The following is a 25,586-nucleotide window of genomic DNA, read 5'->3' as shown; positions in this document are numbered from 1 at the left end:
GTGACCATGCACTGGAACAGATTGCCCAGAGAGCTTTTGGAGTCTCCTTCACTGGGGATATTCACAAACCATCTGGACACAATCCTGTGCCCTGTGCTCTGGGGTGACCCTGCTTGAGCAGGGAGGTTGGACCAGATGACCCACTGTGGCCCCTTCCAGCCTAACCCACTCTGTGATTTCCAGAAGTTGATGTGATGAGCTGTGGCCCACTGGGGAGAGTGGCATTCCTCAGGCCAGGTTATTGTTGAATACTGGGAATTGATGCTATTCCACAACCAGGGCTCATTCTCAGTCCACCTACACAGAAACACCTGGAGAACATGGAACCACCCAGCACCTTACCTTGCCTTCCTTGACAGTCCCATCTCGTGCAGCTCCAGCCCTAACATACAGCCTCTACATACACGTAGGTTTTATGCCTGCATCACTTTTTAGAATCTTCTGCCCCAAAAGAAACAGACTTTGCATGTGTAGTCCTCAGCCCTGCAGCTACCTAGTACGGGGAATTTTTTATGGATCTTAAAAGACAAAAAGAGCAGCAGAGTGATGTCTTTGGAAGGCTGTTTTTCTCCTCAGGATGCAGAAGCAGATCTTTCTCAGGTTTTCTTGGGTGAAAATGTACCCACCACAGATCTTAAGCAACCCAGAAATTTCTGCTTTTAACAACTGTCATTCTCATACAGAGTCCTCAGCAAGAACTATTGGTACAATAAATGCTGTAAAAAAAAGGTTTTGGTATTATACTCTGAGATATGACATGGACTGACTTGAATAAACTCTCATACTTTTAAACATTTTCTCCTATTTTCATACATCCCTGGAAAAAAAAAAAGTTAAATCTGTAAACATCTTCTTTTTTTCTTCCCTCCTTACCACATATCAATTAATGCAAAACCAGCACATTTATCTAGATCAGAAGGGTTGCAAAACTGAGTCTGATGACTATTTATATCTAATGGTTCTGCTCTCTTACACATATCCTCTGGTTAACTGCATATATTTCTGAATTCAGAGATAGGATTAAAAAAGAAAATCATCACTATTAACTATGAGATCCTGCTAACAATAGTCAAAATTAAATGCTGAAACAGAAAAAAAAAAAAAAAACACAAACAAATGTTACACCTTAAGAAAGCTGGATTCATTAGATAATTTTTTAATTCTAGAAGAAGAAAACAAAAATAACAGTTAAGTACACAATTTAAAAAACAGTGGCTTATGATTGACACATTTTCAATTTTCTAAATTACTTAAAATCAAACAATTCCTACAGTTAAAGCAAATCAACAGTTATATGAAGATATTTACAGTGCAATGTTCTAACTCATGCTCTCAGCTTTACAAAATGGTCATATAATTGATTTGAGTGTCATCTGTGAAGCATGTTGCACCCCCATGCTGACCAGTTTTAGGATTCCAGCCATATTCTGCTAAGAGGCTTAAGAGGAGCAGATCAGGAGTTTAGATCTATGGCCTCTCCCAAACAAGGATGCAGATGGCAGTTTCTTTTTGCAAAGACAGCCCCATTTCCAAATCAGCCCAATCAACAGCAGCATAATGAGGGGCAATGGGACCTATACCATGTAATATGTGTTATGTAAATGAAGATGTGCTGCTAGAACAACAGCGGAAAAAATAGGTTTGACCAGAAGCAAAAAAATCAGCTCTTTTTCCTTCAGCTTCTGTGACTTAATGAAGAGACACACTCTTAACTGATAGCTTTGGCAGGCCAGTAGGCTGCCTGTGCTTAATGATACCATTAGGAATTCCACAAGCTTTCAGCTTCTAACACTAAGAACGTCCAACATGTGCTTTTTAAGAGTGAACCTCAGAATAGTATTTCTTTTTAAATGATTTTTCTCTCACTTCTTCCCACTAGCTGCTGCATCAGGCATAACAATATACAAATATGCAACATTCACTTTAAACTGGGAACTTGTCTGTCCCAGGAAAACTTAATACTTACAGAGCACCCCTGCCGACAAAATGGCATTCAGAGCAACTCCAAGTTCACAAATAATAGAAAACTACCCCCCTGACATAACTGCTTCAGGCTTGCCACATACACCCACCTGCACTTTCTCAAAGCTCAGTGGCTCTTCATTTTACAGGTCTGAGTTGTGAACATGCACCGAAATTCCCTTTTCATACTTACAACAGAAAATGAAGAATCTAAACATCAGATAGGATCATGTTACACTTAACTTGATTCCTCTTTTAGGCTAGGGCAACACTCTTTTAAAATTCAGTAATCCATAAAAAAGAAACAAGCAGACAAGCATTCAAAAGATGGCTGGCTTTTGTCCTGGAGGCTACTTTAAAAAAATCAAGTAACATTTAAAGAAAAGATAACATTGCTGTAATTCAACTAGTTTTCTCCCTTATTTGTTTTATGCAGCAGAAAATACCATTATCAGCTTCCTACAAACAGCTGACTTTTTGGTTAGATTGGAGCTGGACTGGGGGATAACCAGAGATTTAAATGTAGAAGGAGTAAGGATGTTAACATGCTCAAACTGCAGCTTCCCAAACATCTGCTTAGCAGCCTAACTGTCTACATAAAGGGATTCACTGAACCAGAGAGGAGCTGTGCATGAATGAGCCCTACAGTATTGGCCTGGACAGCAGCTTGAACAGGGCAGGCTCAACATCAGATCACTCCCTAAGGCTTTTCTTCCCCTCCAATGCTCATGAAGTCTCTGACACAGTGAACATCCAGTTCTTTTAGTCTAACTGGAAATTCTACTGTTATGTTAGCAAATGCATCACTACTCTACAGCCGTAACAATACAGCCCTAACAATACTCTACCCTGTAACAATATAGTGTTACGGTATTGTCCACAGGATAAAAAATTGACAGTTCAAACTGTCAAGCCGAGGTCACAAACTAAACAAGCACACAGCCTTACACATCATTACCTGGCACCCCCACCTCTAGACTGTGGGAATTCAGCACATCACTCCAGATGTCCAGAGCTACCGAGAGAACCCTTAGGGGGCTCGGAGGTCTTGGAATGCTGCCAAAAGCACCTGGTGGCTTGACTTTGACCCTTCTAGGGATGTGCCATCTGTGTATGAGGACATGGGAGTCACTCGGGTTTGAATGGTGCCGGAATGATATACTTACAGGGTAAAATATAGATTTTAGGGCTTTGGTACAGGGGGGTTATGGAGACAAGATGGAGGAATGTCTCGTGGTTCTTCTTTCTTCTTCTTGTCATCCATCTTCTGTGTGATGTTGGCACTTGTGGATTTGTTCATGGTGAAGGTGCACTTGTTAATAAGGGTGGAAGGTATTGGGAATAAAAGGTAAATATGTTATACATAGTTTTTACTATAAAAAGACACGGCCACCCCATGGGCTGTCAGAGTGCCTTTGGCTGCCTTGCTTGTCAGATGCTGGCTGGGCAGAGAGAAAATTCTGTAGATAAGAAATAATAAACAAATCCGAAGACCAAAAATCAAAGAGTCCAGACTCGTCCTTTGAAGCCCGACCTTCAACAGAACCACCCTGTGCGTGTCTGGGCAGAGACAAACAGCCAAACGGACACTAGGCCTATTTGGTCAGCTCACAATCCTCCTTCTGATATTGCTCCAATCTCAAAAGACAGTAGCAGTCTTTGGGAAACAACTGCAAGGAAAGAAACACTGCTAAAAACTACCTCTGGACATAGACAGGGCAAGATGATTAGGACCAAAGGAGGGAACAGAGCCCTGCCATCTGCACTCCATGATCACTTGTAAAGGCACCTCTGTGACAAATACACTTTGAATACACTTTGTGCTTGGCATGACTGTTTTTGTAGTTCTTTATAGGCACTAAATGTATCTAACATGGGATGCAAACTCTTGTACACAAATTTGGATTCCAATATTACGGTTGACAAAAAATTTTAGATGTAATATTCACAGTAGTGCTGTGAAGTCTGTTATGGATCAGTTTCTTCTACCACAGCCTCCAGGAAAACTAAAGATGTGGTTACTATAGGTATGCCAGAAGATTACATGATCTGAAATGACTGGCACTTCACAGCATCAAAGAACCTCCTGCACCTTAAAATGCACAAAAAAATTATTGCAAGGAAGAAGAAAAAGTTATGCTGCTGACTGTGTACATGGAAAAAAAATCTGCATATCAAAGTGAAAAACATCTTCTGATCAAAGTCTCCTTCATTCCCAGACCATCTTGTACACAGGGTCTCCAACTTGAATTGTTCCAGTTTTGTCAACAGCAAAGTATTTCCCAAAGAGAGGGCTGGTTTTGTAAATGTGTTTCTCGGATGGGTCACATAAGCGGTAACTGCAAAGAGAAAGCCCTTCTTTAGAATAAGTGGTAGCAAAAACTACACCCCAAAATATACATGATGAAAGAGAGGACAGGCAAATAATGATGCCTTTCCTTGGTCATCATACTAGGCTAAAAACTAAATAAATATTTTAGTTAAGAGACCCAAGCAGTTCAAATGGAGGGAAAAAAGCCTGACTGTATTCACACCTTCATGTTTAATATATACAAAAATCTTTTTGAAAAGAAAAGTCAAAGGTATCTAAAGGTATCTAGACCTTTAGATACCTTAAATACCTGCTACCCCAAGCTTTCACTGTAGCAGATATGACAGAGACAGGGAATGTGGAGTTTACAAGAAAGAAGAGAACATCCTGTATTTTCTTACCACACAGAATTGCAAGAAGTAGACTGGAAGCCACTATACACAGACCTTCACACTGCATTACTATGTCCCACACACACTTCAAACCACTTTTAAAACACTAGTCTCACGTCTGTCAGAGTCTAGCATAAATCCTCTCCCACAGTCTAAGAAACAGTGGTATTTTTATAACCTTTTCAATGTTTCCAAGGGCTCCTTCCTGTCGATGACCCCAGTGTCTGGATTAACAGTTGTTAAAATACACCTGCAATGACAGACAGTGCCAAGTCAGTCAGGACTTCTTATCATAAACCTCTTTGTTCCTATGTAAAATAAAGGTCTCCAATGTTTACCTGCCACAACACACAGTCCCTTTCATCTCCACATCACCAATAAGAATATCCTCCCAGGTGTCCTGAGGGAAGTAAACATTAGGCATATATTAGACACAAGCACACGCAATTACTTTTCCAGAAGTGGCACAGACATTCACAAAAAGGTGCACCATTCCAGATGATCACCTTTACTAGCACCTTCAAAATATGCATACTTACACTACAGTACTATAAAGAAAACCCTACTGTCATTGCATTTTTCCATTTCAGAACACACTAATAATTCTATCCGAAAAGAGAGACACACAAGTAATGAATCCTGAATCCTGCAACATACACTTGTCTGAAGCAGTGAACCTAAAGCAATTTGTTCTTGTTGTATGGGTGATAATCTGATCTGTGGCCTCTGGTAAAACTACAGTTTTGCAGAAAGGAAATTTTTAGGGGAAGTAAGGTTTTGCTTATCATCTACACAAGCTTTCTATTGCAAATCCTCCTGGAAGATAAAAATCTATTCCAGCTTTAGGAGCTTTTACAGTTTGAGAAATAATAATTCATAGACCTGTGACCTCCATCAATGTTGCACATGCACTGATGTGAGCTGAAGCTTTATCTCTCTGGAATTCAGTGGTAAAAATCACAGAATAGCAGCTTTCCCCATCCCTGTTGGCACCATCACACAAAGCAATGAAGTTACAAAGAACACAAAAGCAAGCCTTCAAAAAAGACATTTAAGACAGTTATTTTACCTCGTCAAAAGCACTGCAGTCTGTTACAAAAATATTTGGCCTGAAGTTCTGTATCTTAGCTTTCTTTTCCAGCCTGGTATTTAGATCATCCATTGAAGCTTCAGAGATGATCAAGACTGGGCTGCAGTCAGGATACGCAACCTACAGAAACAAACACCACCAAATCCTAAGGTTGCTGTAAGAGTGTGGGAGGAAAGTCACTGCACAGCAAATGACAGATGTTGGAACCAGTGGCCTCTTAGGCTGCTCTGTTCAAGTCTTGATTTTCCTGAAAGGAGGTTAACAAGGAAAACAAAATGCTCTTCCCTATTTCAGTCACCATGGCAATTTTTATGTGCTCAAATTGCCTTATTACAACACCAGAGGGAGTTCTACATCCAGAACAGCCCATACTCAATTACAGTTGCCCATTCATCAGTCTGGGATGCCTGGGCGGTGGGAGGGCCATATTAACAAATAAGGCCAATGAACAGTATTTAAAAACCTCTAAACCTCCAAGAAGTGGAGTTCCACAGCAGTGGGGGCAGGGAAAAAAAAAAACAAACAAAGAGACATTTTGGTAAGAATTTTAGTATATAACCCTCCTGCCTTTCTCTTACTTTAGTCTTACTCCATTGTATGTGCTTTTCAATCACAAAATGATGAGCACTGAAATAACTATCCAAAAATTCTGCCTTTTCTTTCTTGCTACGATTCCAGAACATCACCCCTCCTAATCTGATGTCCTACTGCTGAAACATTGTATCTGTATTGGTCTCAGTGCCTTTACATAACAAATGCATATCTATAGAAGTCTATAATTGAATATACCTTCTTCTCTTTGTGCAACAACAAGCAAAACACTGATGACCTACAAATAATAACATCACTAAAGCAAGGTACTCACAATTTTAATTTGTTTAAAAACCTTACATTTGATACAATTGAAAGTATCTTCACCTGAGAGAATTGTTCAGAAAAAAAAAAAAGGGCAGCAGTGGCTAAAATGATATAAGGATGTCTGAGCACAGCATTTCCTTTCCACACCTTTCCATGACATTTCTTTAATATCATACCTTCAAGCCTCTTCCACAGAAAGAGATAAAACCTCTGAAACTTCCTATTCATTCCTAGGCCCACAACTGTAACCAGCCTGTTTAAACATCATTCCTTTGAACAAAATACAAAGTAACACGACTTGTATGCTCCCAGACCTAACAAGGGATAGGGAGTGGAATCTTTCTACGCAACACAGATTACACCATCAAAACATCATTAGAGATGTAACTTTCTTCTATTCACTGAGACACAAAAGGGTATTGTATTCCACAATGTAATAGCGTCTCTTCAAGTATCAGTTTCAGACTCTTTAGTTGTGAATGGTCAACAGTTTAAAACCAATTTGAAGTAAAAATTAAGCAGGTCACCTCTTTACAGAAAAGAATACTCACATGGTTTTATTACACAACTACACACCTTGCTAAACTGGGCTAATCACCAAAGATGGAAGGGGCAGTTTCTGGTCGGTGGGTGGGTGGAAATGGTTGAAAGGACATACTTCTGAGAAATAGTGCTCATTTACCTCATCTGTGTTTCGGAAAAGAGCTATTGTGTCCTTTGACTTTCTTGGCACCATGGAGGGCTCAAAGTGCACCAGTCGACAGGGCTCTGAGTTCAGGAAGGTGGTGATCCACTGAGCCACTTCATCACCACAGTCTCTGCCTTGGATATCCTGTCCAAACACCCTGGAGAGTCACAACACATCAGCAAGTTAGCTAGAAACATGAAGGTTCAATGAAGCTTCTTATTAGAAGGCAAAAAACATGTTTTAATAGTGGTAGCAATATACAGAAAATTAATAATTCCCAAAGGGCAACCTCCCTGTGGCCACTGTGTTTTGAAAGCTAAGGAACATAGACGTGACCAGACAATACCAGCTGGTGAAAGAATGAGGTCTGAAATAGCGTTAATGTGCCCAGAGCTGACTGCCCTATCAGTGACAGTAACCTACCTGCTCACCCTACTTTGAGGGAAAAGGGGCCTGCTCTTGCATTTGCACATGACTGCTGCACCAAATGATTTCTACTGAGAAATCAACTGAGAAGTAACTAATTTCAGAAAATGAACGATAGCTTGAAATTATCTGATTAGTTACCACAACTGATATGTACAAATGTTATTAATTAAGTGTCCCTAGCTGTTAAGGAAACTTTCCTTCAGATTTTAGTGCTGTCAAACTCTAGCCAGAGATGAGTGAGACTCTTCAGCTCAGACTTCACATACAAAATAGTTCAGTATCTTAAAGCAGGTTAAAGATTTGTACTGGAAACAAAGTCCATGGGGCACAAAAAGCCACTGCCGGTAGAATACAAACAAGTTTATGCAAGGAACATGTTCCTGGCAAGAACAGCGAAATCTTGACTCAACCTTTCAATAAACTTTAACACCAGGAAGGAGTAGTTTTGTTACACTTTTCAAAGTAGCCATTTTGACCCAAGTGTACTGCAGTTTCCTATCTGCAATCAAATCCTGGGCAGCTTGAAGCATGCAGTTCATCTAGTCCAGCTCCTAGGAGCCCTTCTTTACTCATGGCAGGGAGTGATCTTTAGAGTGCTGGCAGCAATATCCTTGCTCCATTTGCTGGGATTCCTGTGTCTACCCTGCGACACAGGCTGGAATTAAAGGTCATTGTTCCAGACAGTATTCAATTGCATTTCTCCTCCCTCCATCCCACAGTTCCTGCATGCTTTCTGACTGGCAGGACAACAGAGGCAAGGCACTTACAGCTTCCAACATTACTGCTTTCCACTCAGGAAGTGGATCTATCTTAAACACTCAGTGCTGTAGGGATCCATGGGAATAGATCACACAATTTAAGCGTTACAACACACACTGACAAAGGGCACAGATGAAGAGCATGAGGTTTCTTAGCCAGAGGGAAGCACATTAGCATTTGCATAAGCAGAAAACATACCTATACAAAGGCTTTGGTCCTATATTTGACTCTCCCAAGCAAAATAAAATTTGCAAGTAGACTTAGCAGTTTTCAAGATGCACAGCTGTATGCAGCCAGAGACTCTAAGGCACTGCTTTAGCTCCAGCTTACGGGGCATGAGCTCCCATGAGCACCCATCTGAAGGCAAATTTATTAAGGCAAGGAAAGAAAAAAACAAACAAACAAGAAGAACATATCACTGAGCTCTAAAAGTGGAAAATCCAAGAAATTCAAGCTAACTTTTCATTACTGCAATGTATTAGGCTATTTAAATATTCTTCTAGTGACACAACAAATTTTAGAAAGATGACATCTCGCAAACTGCATGGTTTTGCAGTGCATGTGCCATTGGCTAACACACAGGCATTATGCACAGGTTTGTAAAAGCCTGTTCCATTTCTCCAGGAGAAATGCTACCATTTGGAACTTGCACCTGCCTTGTATAAACAGAGATACTGAGCTATGCCAATCAAGGCTTTCCACAGCAACGGACTTATACTAAGAGCAAGCAAATGCAGTTCTTTGCAGCAATCTTTTAGTTACTATTACAGCAGCTGGTGCATTGACCATCTCCTGCGATCCAAAGAACAAACACTCACAGTATCTTTTTAGGGCCTTAAACCACTTACAGTTTCTAAACACTTATATATTAATTGACATTTTAGCAGAGAAAAGGTTTTCCTTGTCCTGCTGGCAGTTTTTCAGCATGGATTCCTATACATACATTAAAATTACTAGGCCTGCAGCCACACAACAAAACTCTAAGCACAAAGCTAAATCACTGTTTGTAACCCATCCACCTGAAACTCCTTTGGGGTAGCACCTAACAAGGAATACCCTAAGTCCCTGGGATGCCAGTCTTTCCCTTGTGACCTCAGGGTGAGCCCTGAACTACCAAGTTTTTAAGTGAGGCACCTCGGTTAAATGGTAAAAGACAGGGGCCAAGAAGTCTAAACCCCAAAATCTCACCAGCTCTGAATAGCCAGTGTGCATGCAAAAATGCTGATGTACGTAGTAGCTGTGATCAAGAAATACCAAAGTGCATGACTGAGGCTCTGAGATGCAGCAGCTCACCGAAGCAGGAGCAAAAAACACTAGAAGTAAAAACAAATAAGCAAACACAACGTTCTATGAAGACAGAAGATCACAGATCATTGTAACCCATGGTCTTTGATACTGTGTCATCTTTTCCTGAGATTTGTTTTCACCAGTGTTTAGCAGATGAAAAGCTTTTGTTATGACAACCATTCCCGGCCTCCTGTGTAACACACCGCAGAGAATTTCACAGAGAATTACAGAACAGTCTGGATTAGAAACAACCTTAAAGACCACCTAGGACAACTCCTCTAGCATAAGCTGAGGCACCTTCCACTAGACCAAGGTGTTCAGAGCCCCATCCAAACAGACCTTGACCACTTCTAGGGATGACGCATCCACATCTCCTCTGGGCAACCTGTGCCAGTGCCTCACCACCCACACAGTGAAGAATTTCTTCCTAATAGCTAATCTAAACCTACTAACACCACCAGTACTAACACCACTTATCTCTCTTAAGCAGACAGTGAGAAATACCCACAGAGAAGATACAGAGGTACTGAACTTTTACACTCCAATTTCTGCATAAGAAAATGCGAAGCATTTCATATTACATATACAATCCTGAAAAGGAAAGCACATGAGAAAGACAGCATTGAGAGAGAGGGAAGGGGGAAAGAAAAATCTTTCTTCAGTACCTGCAGTTGCGGACGGGATTTTTCTTGGAAAGCTTTACAGGCACGCTTATCTTCTCCATGTCCCCGGCCTCCAAGACCAAGTGCCCGTTTTCACAGGTGGTAGAAATAAGGACGAGCCGCGGCTCCTGGCGAGCTGTCACCATGTGCCCGTCCTCCCTGATCACGAGCCAGAACCTGCGGGGGGACGGGGCCAAAGGCGCCCAGCAGCGTTAATGCCGGGCTCGGCAGCACCCGCACGGCAGGTGCTCCTTCCCAGCCCTCGGGAAAACAAACACCCGACGGCCGCGGAGCCGCGCCGAGGCCTCAGGGCCCGGCCGGCCTACCTGTCCCGCAGCTCCCCGCTGCGCAGCCCCATCGGCGTCACCTGCGCCCGCCGCACCGACATCCCCCGGCAGGACTTCACCGGGTACACGAAGAGCCTGAGCACCGTCCCGACCCGCTGCAGGCGGCGGCGGCGGCGCGGGCCGGCCCAGCGCCAGGCCCCGAGCAGGGCGCCCAGCGCCAGCAGCGCCGCCGCCCCCCAGAGCCAGCCCTGCCGCGCCGGGCCCGCCGCGCCCCACAAGCCGCTCATGGCGACTGGACCCGCTGCGCCCCCGGAGCCACCGTGGGCGGGGGCAGCACGGCCCGGCCCCCTCACACCGCCCTTCACACGGCCCCGGCCCCGGCTCCGGGCCCGCCCGGCCTTCGCGGCCTGCCCGCTGCCCCGGCGCTGCTGCGGAGCCGCGACCTTGGGTGCGAGCAAGGGGGCGGTGCAGCGGGGAAAATACCCGGCTGAGCGTCCGGCTTGGCAAAGTACCGGTGAATGATGTGCTCCGTCTGATTCGCGGGCTTTTACTGAAAGCAGCGCTACAGGAAGCGTGGGAATACACAAGTGCGTCAAATTCGCGTTGAGTTTGTCTCGGGAAGAGGGGAACAGGTGGATGGAGGCGTGGAGGGCAGCAAATGGGGTGTCCAGTGCTGTTCGGCCGCCTTGGGACATCTGCACACCCCAGCTGCCGGGTACCAAACTCCTGAGACCCCTTCCGAGAGGTTCTTGTTTGTTGGCAGGGTCTCAGGGAGTTGCTTTGCGGGATACCCAGCTGCAAGGCAAATATGACATCAAATACAGGCTGGAGTGGAAAACGTCACCGTTGCCACAGCTCTGTTCTTACAGGCAAAGCAAGAGCTTTGGGATCTGATGGCCAAACTGAAATTTTTATGATAAGTCTGCTGAGAGTAAAGTCACAGAATACAGAAGATGAGGAAGCTCAGTGTTGGGCATTTCTGGGGAGACAGCCCAGCCACAATGGAAGTACTCCATCAGCAGCATCCTGGTGGAGAGGGGCTTTGGGGATGAGGCTATTGGGAACCTTTTTGATAATGGGTATGTGTGAGCAATCAAGCCAGGAGAGTTCCTCACATTGACCTCAAGAATCACTTGATCACAGACCAGGATCGGAAAATGTTCCTGTAAGTGGGAATCACCATAGATTGTAAAAAGTATGTTGGCATTTGTGAAAACCTGCTGGTGGATGAGGACAATGTGATGGATGTCAGAAGCAAAGGCAGTGACAGCAGATCTCTCCCTATTGGCATGACCTCGAAACCTGATCTTCCGTATGGGCAAGAAGGGAGTCCACAGAGGAGTCCTTAATTAAAAGGACCGGGATATGACTGTGAGCAGGAAATCATGACACAAATAGTGCCAAAGAGAGAGACAGCTGCCTGAGCACAGAGAAGGGAATTAAACCTAGTTTTGTTGCAGATGACTTTGCCTGCTTCTTTCAGATGAGGGGTGCTGGGCAGGCAGCAGTGCTGGGACACCAACAGTCCACCTGAGTAGGTGTGGTACAAAAGGGATAATGTGTACATTCCTCATCAGCATGCTCTGAATTACTTTTGTCGTCTCCCAGCCATTTTGGGTAGTTGCTCCTTGTTATTCACATTTTACTAATTGTTGTTGGGGTAAAGGTCCCTGGTAACATTAGCTTTGTGAAAAGACAAGAAAGAGGGACAAAGACAAAAATACAAGAGAGCCTTTGCCCTCTTGTTTACCACTTTGCTCTTCAAACCATGTCCTGATTCCAGTCATGGGTTTTGGGACCTTTCTCCTACAAGTACACCACAACATTAAAGATAAACAGAACTTGTGTTTATTTTGAATTTGCCCCCGAACAAGCTCAGTTCTGGAGATTAAGTATTGATCAGCAGAGCCTTGTGCTGCTGCTGGATTGTGTGGGGGATGTGCAGAGACAGCCTGCTGCCTGCTCACCTTTCATGTCACTTGTGTAGCACATGGCAGAGAATTTCACAGAATTACAGAACAGTCTGGATTAGAAGCAACCTTAAAGACCACCTAGGACAACTCCCCTAGTATAAGCTGAGGCCCCTTCCACTAGACCAAGGTGTTCAGAGCCCCATCCAAACTGACCTTCTTATGCTACTTTACTGGGACACTCTGTCCTCCATATCCCTGGGATCCCCACATTGCTCCAGATAAATCATAGGTGTTAAACTGCTTGGTCTGATAAAACCAGACCTGCCCCACCACCTTCAAATCATTGACCCACTGAGTCAAAAATAATTACTTGTGATTGCCTTTATGACTCCTCCACAGACACAAGAGGGGAGCCAACCCCGCTGAGCAGACTGAGAGCCCTTGCACTCTTTGGTAACCATTAATCTTCTGATTTAACATGGAGTCTATATTTTGTTTAATTTAATTGAATTCACAGAGAGGTCTTTAATCTGCATCTGCACCCACATGAGCAGAAAAATGCTATAAGGGGAACCAGGCATTTTATGTGTTAGCAAATGTTCAACAAAACTGCAGCAACTGTCTAATGTCTGATAAGCAGTGCTTGCAAGCAGGAACCAAAACATACTAACAAAAGTACTAAAGAGAGAAAAACAAAAACTGGTTTTAGAATTTAACTAGGAAAGCAATGCATCACATGAAATAAATGAAAAAAACAAACAAACTATTATTTATGCTGGCCACTCCTGACAAACATTAATGGTTATTTTCACGAGTTTAAGGTAAAAATGAAGAACTAACTCCTCTGGTCTCTTGAGCACAGTATTCTCCGCTGTGTGAACTGCAAAGTGCAGAACGATTTTGCTCTCCAAACTTCTGTCTGTGAGGCATCAAAATAACAGAATTTAACAGAATTTTGAGAGAATTTTTTCTGAAAAAAATTGGGTGATTTACTGCTTGCTTGCTTCTTCTGGATGCCAGAGAAAATAGGTATGGAGCATGTATATACTCTACCAGCATGAGAATTTGGAGAAATAGAGACCTTGATGGTTGTGAGAAACTACAGCTCCTTCCTAGCTGCACGTTATGGGCAGTACAGCGATGTAAAGAAGCAGTTCTTTTAGTTCAAAGGACTTGTTAACTGAATTCAGAAATAACTCACTTTGGCTAACATTTGGGTGTTAATTTAGAGAAAAAGTATTTCAAAATCCAAGAAGGACCTTAAGCTTTCATTCCCTAGATCTACTGACCTAAGGAGCCTAAGGAGATTTTATTTAGACCAGCCCTTCTGTTACATTCAGCCCAGCCCTAACTCTTCTTGAAGAGTATGGGGAGAAGGAGCTTAAGGAAAGAACAGAAGGCAGCAGCATCTGTATAATCTCTCTTCTCCTGCTTTGAAACACAGAACATAAAATCAGAAATAGCTGCGGACAGCACAATTGTGGCTAAATGTTTCAGGTCTGAGTCTGCAGGCTTTGAGGAAAGCCCTCTTCCCCATGCACCAGGGCTCTCCCAAACAGCCTCCAGTAAACATTCTGAGCAGCAGGTTTGTTGCATTCTCCATCCCAGGCACATTGGTGCTTACCTAGGAGCCATCAGCTCCTTGTACTGTTAGGCAATGTGAATAGAGCCACTCAGACAAAATAGGCACTGGTTTTGTTGCAATCCAAACACAGCCTCTTGTGTGACAGAGCTGTGTTTGTTGTAGCCAGAGCAGACACAGTATTCCTGTCCTTAAAAGCAACTGATCATGTTTTTAATTGCTGATAACATCATCAAAGTTCAGGACAGTTATGTTGAAACTCTCTGCACCAGGATCTTGTTTCAGGTTTCCTTAAAATCTGATCATATGAAAAATTCAATGCATCAGTCTTGCAGCAAACTGGGGCTGGGCTTCCTCAGTCATGAAAATGAGTGATGCTGACGGATCTTTTAAAAGCATGGTGTTAACTCAGTAGCATAGGACAAATTTTCAGGTAGAAAAAAATTTTATGGAGAATGTAAAAGGCATAACTGCCTTCAGATGTAGTGGGCAATTCGAGATAATTCTAGAGACAAACCTAGGCACTCTCGTAGCAGCAGCTCAATCAGAGGCCTAAGATAAATGATGAAGAAAGAGTTGAACAATTTTACTTGTTTCCACTAAAAAAAAGACAGCAGCTGTGGATCTTCTAGGTCTTCAGTATGTACACAGTGCTGTACTTTGGAAAGGTATATATTACCACATTGAGGGGAGAGGTTTGGATGGACATTATGGAAAAAAAGCAGTGACAAAGACAGCAAATTCTGGCTTCAATTAGGTGTCTTTGTGTTAGGATAGAGCTAAATGTAGCCTGGGCTTTTCTCAGTAAAGGCATTAAATGCACACATCAGGGATATGGCAATTATTTTTTCAGTGACTCTGATAATTCAGCAAAAGGTAGGGATGAGGGGATAATGTGGCAAAGTATGCTGATTTCAACACGATATAATAAAAATCACATTATACTCACACACACACAAATTATATCCTTTTTCTAAAGTTAGAACAGACAATAATTTCAAAAAATACCTTCACAGAGAGGAGGGGAGGATAAAAGCACTGCTGTTTCCTCTTAAAATCTTGAAGGATATCAGAGTTCAGTGAGTCATGCACCAGAAATGAGCTCATTGAAATTCATGTGTGGAAAAATCTCAGGTGAGTAATTGGCCATGATAGAGTCATAAGTAGAGTTATTAATTATAGATGTCTTTTAATGGAGCCAGAGCAAAGATACATGTTGCATTGTGATTTTAGGATTTACCCCAGAACCTCGGGTCCGTCCCCTGATAATTCCCTCCCAGTGTATCACCTCTCACTTTCCCCTCCCTGAAGCCTGCCAAGTAGTGTCTGTCAGTCCTGGAATTCCAGAAGGGTATCAGTGATTGGCAGATTCAAAGGATGCCCTCTACCCCTGGGGGGGCATTGGGCCATCCAGGTGTCCTTTGTCCCCTAAGACCTCCTTCTACATACCAGGTTGGTGGGATTCCTACCCCTTCCCGCCCCCTCTCCCCAGGTTAAAAGGAACAGCAACCACACAGTCCGGGAGTTCTGTTGGAGCTGTTGCTGGATTCTGAGGCCTATGGGTCAGGAATAAAGCTCTGGATCGAAACACTCCATCAGGACTGCCTCCTTTCCTTCAACATTGCCTCAAAGCTTCTCCGCCACAGGTAAACCCGAGGAGCAGACCCTCCCCAGAGGAGGCTCCATCCCGCCATCACCAGAGCTCCTGCATGCCTGGACTTGCCTGCACGTGCTCAGCTGCAGCACACAGCCAGCCAAAAGGGTCTCTGGGGTGAAAACACAACAGCTGGTTCAGCATCAAGGGCCAGACAAGCTCAGGCATGTTCTGTCTGGCTATATTGGTAATTATTCCAATAGAAATAAAAGGATCTCTCATTTTTATGAGGTTTCTCCTCTACAGAGAATTATTTATACCCAAAACCCAGGTGGGTTGATCGGCTACTTTGGTAGTTATCAGCTGTCATTCCGGACATATAGGAAGATGAACTGAAAATTCTCTTTTTCTTCCAGTCAAAAGCTAAACTTCAGTCTCTCTAAATGCACCAGGACAGCACAGAAATTGTTTTTCCTGGCAAATGTTTGGCCCAGTATTAACTAACAGAGGCTGTTGACATTATGAGTTCTCCCAGTGTTCTGTAAATGCTATTTTCCATCTGAATATAACATCCATCAGCAGCTACAGGTGTTTGAAGAGTCAGGGTAGAGCTGTGTGTCACCTGGGAGAGCAGGTAAGGACCAAAGGAGAGACTTTGAGGGGAGCAGGGCATTTGTTCTGCAGCACAAATTTAACACTTCTGTAGCTCTGGTTTATCAGCCATCACGGGGCAGGATGGGATTCACCAAGGACAGGAAAGTCCCCACCCTAATTCAGGCACAGCTGAAAAAACAATCTGGTGCTAGTTCAGTGTCCCAGGAAAGGAAGGAGCAAGGAGTCCTTTATGGGAAGCAGAAATAGGGGAATACAGAAAGCATGAGGAGGCAACTACTTGTGGTTTGCTGGAGCTGGGGTCCAAGGCACTCCTGGGGGGAGTCTCATTCCAGTCTGCCAACCTTACAATTTTTCAAAATTACACATCCTCTCGTGGGCAGCTATCTCTCCAGAAAAAGATGAAATTTAGAAACCAGAAGTGGCCGCGGCTCATTCCCCTGCCTTCAGTGAATCTTCCTTAAGGAATGTTTTTGAGAAGCAGCAAGAACTTCAGGGCAAAGTACAATGAATTTTTAAGTGTTGAAGGAAAAAAACCCCAACACAAGAACAATGTTCCTATGGCCTTACCTTTGAAACACTTGGGCAGAGGAGGCTCAGGATTCCACTGGGTAGGAAACACCGGTGTACAGAGGTGGGCGTTACACTGCTGAGACCCCACATCCTGAGGATGGCTCTGGACAAACAGGGAGGCCAGCACAGGGAAAGGCAGGAAATCCCTGAGGCAGAACAACGGGGCGGGCTGAGGAGGCTGGAAATCTGTAGGTTCTGTCCCAGGAGATGGCAGTAAAGGACAACAGGCTTTCAGCCAGCAGAACACAGGGAAGTGGAAGCAGTGGTGGAAGCTGAGCTGCTCCTCAGGCAGTGCTGCCGCCCTCGCCAGTCGCTCCTTGTTACCGGAGCAAAGCTTTATTCTTCGCGTCAGGCCTTCTAGCAAGGGTGAGGAGCTCAGTCTTTTACATTTCCATACAGCAGGTAAATTAACAGCTTTTTGCTTATCATGGCAGGATCCCACTCACAACCTCATCCAGACTGGAAGAAGCCCAGGAGGTCTCTCCTTCGGCATCCCAGTCACAGCAGGTGAACGCTGCGTTTGCACTGGGTTGCTTCCCACTTTGTACAGTTGTGCCTTGAGACACTCCACAGGCAGATTTAAGCCTCCTAAAGTAACCTCGTGCTTAATGATCATATTACTGCTTTCCCTGACTTGTTTCTGGCCAAAAACTCTGCAGTTTGGATTTAAGACCATGACCTCTTGCTGTCTGCCTGCAGACTTCGGTAAGGAGCCTGGCTCCATCTTGTTGGAAACCCTTTCTTATGTATTGAAAAGCTGTTCTCAAGTGTCTCCTAAGTCTTCCCTCCTCCAGGTGAATAAGTCCAGAGCCCTGCATCTCTCTTCATGCACGTTGCAGCATTCAGAAAAGTGCACTGCCCTCTCTGAGCCTGGTCTAGACCTCACCCCAAAACAGGCCTGGCAGCCTAATACTACTTCCTAAAAGGAGAAAAAAGGGAAGGATTTTATTCCTTTACCTTCTCATAAATTAAATATCTCAATCTACAAGTTCTTCAGGCTCTCTACTCTTCCTTGAAGAGAAAAGGATTTCCAAAGCACACTCTGTACAGGTAACTGCAGCAACTTTGTGCATCTTTTAGGATCAGTTTTGTCTCAGAAGAGGCCAGTCTTCAGCTAACAAGGGACTCAGGATAGAGAAAGAGAGACAACTGGTTTTACTGCACCCCAAAACAAAACATTGCCCTTTCCCAGTCTTCCAGACAGGCAGAGATCAGAAAGGACATTAATCACTGAAGTGATCCATGCCCTGGGAGGGGCAAAGATCTGGAAGTGCTGAAGTGCTGTGGTGTGGTGCAGCTGTCCTCAGTCACTGCACTTCCAAAGCAAGTTGTGCAAGAGTGCTTCCTTGCTGCTAATGTTACAGGACAAAGGACAATAGCTCTGAGTCTTCTGCCATTTCCTCAGAGCCTACAGTAAGCCAGAGGAGTAATTAAATACTCTGGTAAAACCAGCAGAAATATGCTTTTTTCTGCTCTGTGACTCATTGGGCAGTAACCAGGAATTGCCAGGAATTTAAAGTAAAAGTGACTTGTCAGGTTGTCTGGTTAGTGGAGTTTGTTGCTGAGAAAAGCGTGGACAAGTTCACTACGTATTTCTTGCCAGTCTTGCATGTATTCCCCTTTCTGAACCTATTTATCGTATTTATCCTGCCATTTTTCATAAAGCACAGTGAAAGATGTATGGGAATCTGAAGGGAACCAGACAGGACAGCAGCACACCACTGAAGACAAACCTGGCAAATGAAGCCATGGGTAGAAGTTTCATGCAAGGGCCTGAAGGAATTTTGTCCAGCTCAAACATCAAATCAAAGCTTCCCCATGTACTCACCATGGTATCCACCATATCCCACATTTTTTATGAGCAAGTCAAACATCTATTATTTTCCTCAGAGGCACCAGGAGTTCAGCTGCAGACAAGCCTGTTTTAATAAGAGAGCCTGTGTGCACCTGTGGGTTGAAAGCGGTCCCTGCTGGGGTGGCTCCTCCAAGGACCCCCTTGCCAAGAATACGTAACACCTGTGCCAAAGCCAAGATTCAGTCCCAGACCACCCTCATGGCTTGGCACCTGCAAGGGCTGGGAACCCAGCTTCCTCACCAATCCCATCCTCCTCCCCATCACCAACGTCTTGCTCTCCATCATTTCACATGCAGACTTCCAGCATGGCAGTTCTGCTTCAGATGGCGCTGCCCATTTTGTTGGTGGAGCAGATGACCTGCCAGCTGATGCTGAGGGGCCAGGGAATATTTCCTCATCTCTCATGTCACCGAGACAACATTCAGCAACAGAGCTGCAGGACCTGCCCTGTTCCACCTGATTGCACCATAGCCAAGCCAGGCCTGGCCCAACAGTGATGCTGCTGTGACTGACAGGAAGTACAGCCCTCTGCCATCCACCCAGCTGAAAAATGAACCTCACCCTCTGGATTCAGATTTTCCTGACACTGCTTCGTGACCTGGGCTAATGGAGAGAGTAGCAAACCCTGCGGCCAAGGCTTAGCCTCACAAATTCCCTTCAGGAGCTGAGGAGTGAATTACTGCTCAAGGAGAGCAGAATAAAATAAACAGCACTAATTGGTAACCTCAATGAGAACCATCAGTTCACTTTGAGGGGGGAAAATGAATCATTAGCTGGTTTATTGCAGCAGCACAGGTCAGTCACTTACTTTTTCTTTCTTTGTTCTCCTTCTTTGTTTTTGGTCTAATGTAGAAACATTGGCCAGCCAAAGCTGACTCACCAATATGCCTGAGGCTTTTCTCAGGCTCACACAGAAGCACCTGGACACGTCATTCAGGTTCTGTATGGATAGCAACCAGGTTATTCCCTTAAAGTTGCACCAGGTGAGCAGAGGCTAGATGTCAGCAGGCAAAAGTCCACTGTGCTGAGCAGTTCAGGAGCTAAGGTTCATGTTTACCTTTGTGGAAAGTCTGAATGGGCTGGACTCTGTGTGTTGCAATGAGCCTTACTAGTCAGGGGACATACAGACAAATAAATGGGACACTCACTCCACACAGAAAAATGGAGACACAAATCTCTTCCTGCATGGCTTAAGTATTTTGAAAAAAAGGTCTAATGATTTATGCTGTAAGAGCACTGTATGGAGTGGTGTAACAAAATCTGAAGTTAATCCCAAACTCAGCAGGCTGGTGTGGCATGTGGGTGGTAGGACAGCCCTGTTCTTACTGCATTATCAGCAGCCCTATGGCATGCTGGTGGGGCAGGTAAGAGGGACAGGTCTGTCTGACACTGTCGAGTCAGGGGCAGAATGAAAGACTCCATTCTTCAGAAAGTGAATCAGAAGGCCAAAGGCCAGCTCAATGAAAGTAGCAGGTCCTTTTGTAATGTGACTTGCTAAGGTGAGACTTGATTGGTCTCCAAGTAAAAACCTCTCACACTATTGGTGACCCATGAATAGCACACTCTGGAGAACCCTATCTATAAACAATGGTTACAGAGAGAGATAATAATTGTTTGAATTCTTTTCTCTAAGTTTCCCACGGCTTCTCACAGTTTCCTAGGAAAATCCTGGGACAGCTATGTCGCTGTTCAGAGGATATGTGATTACTACAGTCTGTCCCCACAAATAAGCTCAAGAGAAACAACTGAAGGTATGAAATCAATGAGCAACATCCCTTTGTGGCTATTCCTACCCCAGCTTCTGCAGCCTTAGATCCTCTGCAGCCTCATCTCCACACCCTGCTGTTCTTGAGCATTTCCACACAGTCTGGGCTACAATCATGTCCTACCAGGGCCCTGAGGCCACAGGCAAAACAACGTGGGGAAGTTTACACTGCAGCTTCCCCTTGCTGGCTGGGCTGCTGCTAAGAAACTCCTCCTTTGTGTGCTTACTTACGTGTGTAGGTAAAAACAGACATGGATCTCATGGCTTTTATTTACAGTCCAGTTAGAAAACAGCAAAACACCCTGCCCACCCCCCACCCCCCCCCCAACTGATTCATTTGCTACATTTAAAAGAAATACAGTGTGGTTTGCCAAGACATACAAACTCCTTTGTTCTGAAAAGGCAAAGAAAGCAAGTGAACAGCATTTTTTTCCAGTTAAGTCAACTCCTTGATTACAAAAACACCATCAAAACTAGAAAGATATATAATACAGAGAAAGTGCTAGCAGGGAAGTAATTTACAACTACACAAAAGACTGACAGAAAAAAAACCAAACAAAAAAACCCCACAACATTTTTAAGGTCCATAAACCACCTTGTTCCTGTGTCATCAATATATGATTTATGTCCCTGGAGGTGTGACATGGAAGCTGCTGCATCTGCAGCACTGAGATGAGCCATCTGATATTGACATCCTCTGCTTACAGCTTCCAGGTGCAGCAATGGTGCTGGAGCTGGCAGGTTATTAGGCTCCATTCTCATACATCACACCTGTACATTCTTATACCAAATGCTGTACGTATATTTTTTTCTCAGATGCAGCTGGCAATCATTTGTTTTGCCCTTGAGAACACCGCAGAATTAGGTGTAAAATGCCCCAGCTTCCACAATCAAGTATATCCCATAAAAACTCCATTCCCAGTAAAAAAATATATGCAGATTTCATAGTAGCAGAGGAAAAGTTTAAAATGTTAATCAGAGTGAGCCTTTAATACCCCAAAATCACAAATATACACCTCATTTTCTTGCTGTATTTTTGCATCTTTCTCATGATTATTCAAAGGCTCGTTATGTCCAGAGTTTGAAATGAGCAACTATGATGCAGCAAATCTCTCAATTCTCAGGCCACAATCCATTTATGTCCAAGTATGTTTTTAAGTACACTCATAATCTTAACCCTCTCAGGTAAAAAAACTCAGAATCTCAGAAAACCATAGACTATCTTTTCCTAATCCTCTGTTATCTGTTTCCTCCACTGCTCTGACACTTCCTCGCACTACCCAAACTCATTTCCACCTCTCCAGCTGCTCTGCCATCCTCTGTTTCCCTTCATTTCTCTCTCCCTCATCTACTTGCTTTTCCATCCATCCTTGGCTCCCTTCCACACATCTGGAAGCTCTGGAAAACCAAGTCAAGCCTGAAAACAAACTTCAGTTCAATTATTCAAAGATTATTTTCTCACGTTTACACTTCTTTAAACTGATCTGATTTTAGAAAGCAATAGATTTTTTTTTCAGAGAAGAGCACTCAGTCTTGGAAAGGGCCTGGTGCAGGGGCTCAGGGCTGTTGGTCCAAGAGGTTTTTCAGATCCAGGTCTCAAATTTAATCCTGAGAAAGCAGCAATGGCCTCGTGTCCTCTCCTGTGGGGCACAGGGAGCTGCCCTAGCGGACGAAGGATGCCACATGTGCTGACACTCCAAAGGGAGCAGAATAGGCTGCTGCTAATCCTTGCAGGCCGACTACCAAGTAGTGACAACCCTTCTGCAGAACCTTCCCAACGTTCTGGGGAGAGAGATGAGAAAAAGGGATAAAAAAAGACAAGGTGAAAAAAAATATCTTCACATAAAATCATTCTGATAGCCAATGTCACGGCCCCAGAAAATGAAATTCCTCCACAGCTAACGAGGGCTGGAGAGTGGAAAAACATTTTACCATCTATTTTTATGCAGGCCTACACACCCACAGGGTATAGTTAAACTGAACGGATGCAGCCTCCACAGGAAGCCAGGCTTTTACATGTGATTCTATTCAAGAATAAAATTAGTTTAAATTCACTGTAGTTTGTAGAAGTACATAATTCCCACATTACATGTTCTAACTATGTTAGCAATTCCTAGAAGTTCATAACATGCTAAAACTGGAGCTGAACAAGAAGGCAGTAATCACTGAGAATACATTTATGGAAATGTCACTACTTTTTGTCAAAATATGATTTTTTTAATCAAAATAAGAAAGTTTTGGTCCACATCATTACACATTCAGGAACTCATCTATGTACTGCACTAGAGATAAACTTGCCATGGATTATTTAACTGAAAACCTTAATCTAATTTTAATTTCATTTTTGCTAGTTTTTGCTCATGTGGCTGCTCTCAACTGGGGAATTAATACAATGTAGTCAGATTTGGAGGAATATCAGAATTAATTGTTAGTAACTCCTTATGGAGATTAAATTGACCTCTTATAACATGGAAAAAACTGAATCCGAGTAAATATTTTTAAATCAGTGAAATCCAGTCAATATCTATTATATTCTTATGTTTTTTTAAAGCTGGATTACAGAGGTTCTGGCACATAAAAACCTTCAGCTGTCATGATGCTGCTACAGTTAAACTTTACTGGTTTAACTCCCATGGAAACTTACTCAAAAGGAGTTAAGATGCCAAAATAAAAAGGTGGCTGGAGCCTGGGGGCAGATCCTAAGGCTGGAGGAGGAGAGGCAGGGCCTTCCCTTGCCACATCTGCCCCTGCCTCACTATGTCACGCTGAAAGTCTTCTTTCCCCCTTCCTGCCCTTCACTTACCAGACATCACCTGTTCTTTGATGAGTTGTTCTTTATGCCAGAGCCAAACTGGCAACCCTTCCCTGTGGGAATGTCATCTAACCAACACAAAAGGGAATACACAGTGCCCAAGAACTGGCCTGTGCTCTAACCACCATTAAAAGCCAACAGCAACAGCACCACCAGCAAAGTGATGACCTGCTGCAACCATTTTTACAGAACTGCACCATTCAGATCAGGCCTACAGGCTTGAGACAGCTCCCTACAGCATGGGACCTGGAAAACACAGTGCTGGAAACTCAAAAAATCAAATTTATCACAAAAGAAGGAAATATTCTGTTAATTTCTTTATGAAATGGTAGGATTTGAGAGGCAGTTCCTGTCAATGTTGGCATCTGTAAACTGAATTTCAAAAGTAACTGTGCCAGGCTTAATGGCATTTTCTGCATGTCAGACATAGCAAACAACCAAAATCATGTTTTTTTTAATAGAATGTAGTAGAAAGTCATATCTCATGCTGACATCTGTAATCTCAGCAGCAGGAAAGGATTCCTGACAACAGACAGGTTTCTCCTGCTAACACAGAAACTGTTTTTTGCTACGAACATCCAAGACAATACCTGAGGTGTACTTAAGTGACATGAACAAGAGAAAAACAATAGAATTCTTCCACATGGCAGTTCTGTAACCAAAGGCACCCATTTTCCGGTGGGAGGAAAACCAAACCACCAGACTGCTGCGACTTCCCACACAGGAAAGCAAAAGAACAATTTTGATTCAAAATTGTTGTTACAGATGAAGAACAAGCTGCCTTTTTTTTTCCCCCTGTAAATCACAGCAGTGATTTCTAAGGGTCACCTTGGCCAAGGAATGTCCTGCAGGGCTGTTAACGTTTCCTTCAGGCCCTTCAGTGGAAGGGAAAAAAATGCAGGCCAGTTAACTGGAAGTTTTAAGGAATAGTTTTAAAAATATGACGCCGAGGAACGCAGAACCAAGCAAGGCAAAACACCCGTCACATGGATCAGCTTAGTGTCATTTTCACTTCGAACAGACAGATTTTGCTCTCTTTGATCCAGACGACGGTCGGTGTCCACCCCCTCCAGCAGCACCGGCTCCTTCCCGAGCAGGTCCAGAGCAAGCCCTGACCGCACCCCGGAGCCGGGCGCTGGCTCTGAAATGCCTACGGGATAAGGGGCATTCCCAGAGCCCCGCGGAACTGTCGGAGCCGAGGCCCCGCTGCCCTCTCGGCACAGCAGACCCCGTGCCGGGGGTCCCCATGCCGAGGATCCCCGCGTCAAGGGTCCCCACTCCGGCCGTCCAGAGCGCGCTGTGTCCTCACCTTTCCGTACTTCTTCAGGCGTTTCCCGTAGGGCCGCTTGCCGGGAGCCCGCGGCGGGCGCAGCGGCTCGTAGGAGCCGGGCAGGACGGCGAAGCGCACCTTCCTGCACCCGGAGCCCTCCTCCTCCTCCTGCAGGGCCGCCGGCCGCGAGGCCCCTGCGTTGTCCCCGGCCCCCGCCGCCGCCTCCTCTTCCTCGCCGGGCAGGATGGAGACCTGGTCGTCGCCGGCCCCGCGGCGGGAGAACCTGCCCCTCACCTTGGCGCTCAGCCGCGCACCCACCGTCATGGTGCCTTCGGGCGCCGACCCGTCTGCACTGACCTCGGGCGCTTCCTCCGCCGCTGCGCCACAGGTGTGGCCGGAGGCAGCCGCTGCCCCCTCCCCGGGGCGGGACGGCCGCGGGAAGAGGCGCCCCGGCCCGGGGCAGGCGGGCGAGGGCTGGCGGTGCCGCCGGCTGTGGACCCTGGCCCTGCCGCCGCTCCGGTGCGGAAAGCCGGGAGCTGCTGCGGGAGCCCGGGATTGGAGCCCGGGATTGGAGCCCGTCAGCTCAGCGGGCACAGGTGAGCGCTGACGAGGCGGCACAGCCCCGCACCGCGCCCGGGCTGCTTCGGCCTCGGCGCCGCGAGGGCCGGCGAGACCCCTGGAAGATCCTTCCGTGGCTCCGCACGCACTGCCCCGGCCCACGGCAGCACTGCTCCAGAAGGTAACGCTCTTTCCTCGGCAGAGAAAAAGGCCAAGCTCCTTGGACATCCCTCAGTTATAGGTGTTCCTGTTAAAGCCACGGATGAACAGCCTCTTCTGCGTCCTGGGCTGCGTTCGAATACCCCATGGCAAGTGAAAAGTGATGAA

The 25,586-nt window shown here is 44.9% G+C and overlaps 2 protein-coding genes across 2 annotated transcripts; both read right to left on the bottom strand.

Moving 5' to 3' along the window:
- Window positions 1–985: 985 nt before the first annotated feature.
- MTARC2 (mitochondrial amidoxime reducing component 2) lies at window positions 986–12,046 on the bottom strand. Its single transcript, XM_084202439.1, has 7 exons — window positions 10,765–12,046; window positions 10,442–10,615; window positions 7,296–7,458; window positions 5,735–5,875; window positions 5,004–5,065; window positions 4,844–4,915; window positions 986–4,301 (listed from the first exon to the last, which is right to left on the bottom strand). Exons 1-7 carry the CDS (start codon window positions 11,418–11,420, stop codon window positions 4,172–4,174), a joined length of 1,398 nt encoding a protein of 465 aa, XP_084058565.1. The 5' UTR covers window positions 11,421–12,046; the 3' UTR covers window positions 986–4,171.
- Window positions 12,047–20,963: 8,917 nt separating this feature from the next.
- LOC311151873 (required for drug-induced death protein 1) lies at window positions 20,964–25,084 on the bottom strand. The gene is made up of 2 exons (XM_084202580.1): window positions 24,741–25,084; window positions 20,964–22,401 (listed from the first exon to the last, which is right to left on the bottom strand). The coding sequence occupies exons 1-2, from the start codon at window positions 25,023–25,025 to the stop codon at window positions 22,282–22,284; spliced, it is 405 nt and encodes a 134-aa protein (XP_084058706.1). The 5' UTR covers window positions 25,026–25,084; the 3' UTR covers window positions 20,964–22,281.
- Between the last annotated feature and the right edge of the window lie 502 nt (window positions 25,085–25,586).

This window comes from Fringilla coelebs (assembly GCF_963513975.1).
Source record: "Fringilla coelebs genome assembly, chromosome: 3".
NCBI classification, from domain to species: Eukaryota; Metazoa; Chordata; class Aves; order Passeriformes; family Fringillidae; genus Fringilla; species Fringilla coelebs.
The sequence above is the reverse complement of the archived record's forward strand: the minus strand, read 5'-3'. Positions and strand labels throughout refer to the sequence as shown.